A 2,108-nucleotide genomic window follows, 5' to 3' on the forward strand; every position below is an offset into this window, starting at 1 on the left:
CCCCCCCCTTGCCCTTGGGCGGCGGGTAGCGGTAGGAGTAGGGGTGGTAGGCGGCGTACAGATAGCTCTCCATCGCCTCTTCCGCCATCGCGCCGGACCCAGGGCAGCCGCCGGGGGGCGGCCTTAAATACCCCCGGGGCGGGGCGGGACCGGACCGGGGCCGGGCTTTCCCCCGCCCCCGACGAGCGCCGGCCTCAGCGGCCCCTTCCCATCCCCGCCTGGATCGGAGCCTCGGGCAGGGCATCCCCCTCCCCCGCCCCCCCAGTCCCAGCACAGCTCCCCTGGTCAACCAGGCAGCGCGGCCCTTCATTGCCCCCGCGGCATTAATCAGCTGGGAACACGGGTTTGGTTCAGCTTTGCCATGTATTTGTGGTGAGAACAACGAGCACAATGCTTTTACAGCGGGTGGGAGGCACGGAGATACACACGCGCAAGGTGGTTTGCCCGTTCGTCTGCACTGGCACAGCGCCGCGTCAGCTTCGCCTCTGCAAAACGCTGGTCTCCTTCTTCGTACCCATTCCTGCTGCACTCAGGTGGGCAGGAGCCTCCTTGCCTGAAGACGTACGGTTATTTGCGTTACAGTGATACTTTTTCCTTTGCTTTTAAATTTTTTTTCACAAGTATTTTTGAGGAAATACAACTGTCACGGTAATAAACACACATCACCTTGTACAATGGGAGCGGCTGGAGAAACAATGGAGGCTGGGCAGCTCCGCTTGCGCAGCGGCGAGCGCGGCCCCAGCTTGGTTGCAAGCACAACACACATCACACGTCCCCGGGTGTTGCCTCCTTATCTCGCCTAAAGCGCCGTCTGCGTCGGCTCCATCTGAACGGAGTTGTGCTCCTCTGTGGTCACTGTGCCATATGAAGTTTCGGCCACCTCCTCTTCCTTCAGTTTCTTGTAGGAAATATCTGTGTCTTCCTCTTCACCGAGTGTATCTTGTTTGTAGCTGTCTCTCCCATACATCTTGTATACCAGCACAAAGAGTCCTGCTTCTGCCGACTGAAAAAGCGCGTAAAGCAAGGGAAACATGTACATGCTCCCTATGAGCTCCGGGGGAAAGGTGAGTTTTAGGATGGCAGTGCAGAGCTGGACATTTTGGCACCCTGTTTCCAAAGACACTGTTCTCCTGCAGTGTGGGGGCATTTTAAAGACCGTGGCTAAGCCATATCCCAAGGCATACCCCGCTAGGGGCATCAGCACCGCAATGGTGTAGACAGACGCAGGAATATGTGCCATCAGATCTGGGCCCAGCATGGTGCCAGTTAGGATGAACAGGATCACCAGAGTCACCAAGAGGGACCACAGGGAAATCTGGCAACAGATACAGACATTGATAAACAACACGTGAGTTATTAGTTTAAGAGGATAATCATAGCACGTAGAGGCTTGATAGAGTCTAAATTGCAAACTGTGGTTGCGCTGCCCTTCCTGGGTTTGCTCCTGGCTCAGGACTTTGGTGGTGGTTGATCATATCCTGGGAAAGGAAGGGGCTGAGAGCGCCCTCCATCATTTTGCTTTGGGGCAACTTGCTGGGAAACTAGAGAGCCAGGGCTTGTGCCTCGGTCTTCCTTTCGTAATTAAGCTCATTTGTTTGTACGTTTTAAGGAGGTGTTTCCGTGCCTGCAGGTTGGTTTTGCTAGCCCTGGGTGTAGCGGGAGCGAGCAGGATGCTGGGGAATGCCTCTGCTCCAGGGCCCGGGCTGCCTCCAGGGGTGCAGCGCCACGCTGCCCTCCTTCCCGTGTGCTGCGGGGGCAACCTGCCCTTTCCCTCTCTTTCCGTCTCTGTCCCACCGTTTTATTTCAAGACTGTAAGTCCTTATATTCCACCTAAGTAGTGGAATATGCCTGTGTGAAGCTACCATTGGTTCTGAGGGACCAGAAAGGTTACTGCCGTCGGACCCCTGCCCCGGTGCCGTCCCCAGGCATCCCCCGCAGCGCGGCCGCCCCCCCCCCCCTCCCCGGGGCCGTGCCTACCTTAACCAGGAGGTCGGCGGCGCGGGGGTGCCGGTATCGGATGAGCACCCCCAGGCCGATGGGCAGCAGGGTGCTGCCCAGCGTCAGGCTCACCGCCCCCAGGGGCAGCAGCTGCACCAGGGCCGTGTTGA

General features: G+C 58.1%; 1 protein-coding gene across 1 annotated transcript; it reads right to left on the minus strand.

The window, feature by feature from the left end:
• Window positions 1–344: 344 nt before the first annotated feature.
• Window positions 345–2,106, minus strand: SLC10A4 (solute carrier family 10 member 4; the record flags this gene model as incomplete). The annotated part of the gene is made up of 2 exons (XM_009277467.1): window positions 345–1,315; window positions 1,978–2,106. Coding segments are annotated over 2 exons (645 nt in total), but the record flags the coding sequence as incomplete, so codon positions are not given.
• Window positions 2,107–2,108: the final 2 nt, after the last annotated feature.

Source organism: Aptenodytes forsteri, unplaced genomic scaffold, assembly GCF_000699145.1.
Source record: "Aptenodytes forsteri isolate BGI_AS27 unplaced genomic scaffold, ASM69914v1 Scaffold65, whole genome shotgun sequence".
NCBI classification, from domain to species: domain Eukaryota; kingdom Metazoa; phylum Chordata; class Aves; order Sphenisciformes; family Spheniscidae; genus Aptenodytes; species Aptenodytes forsteri.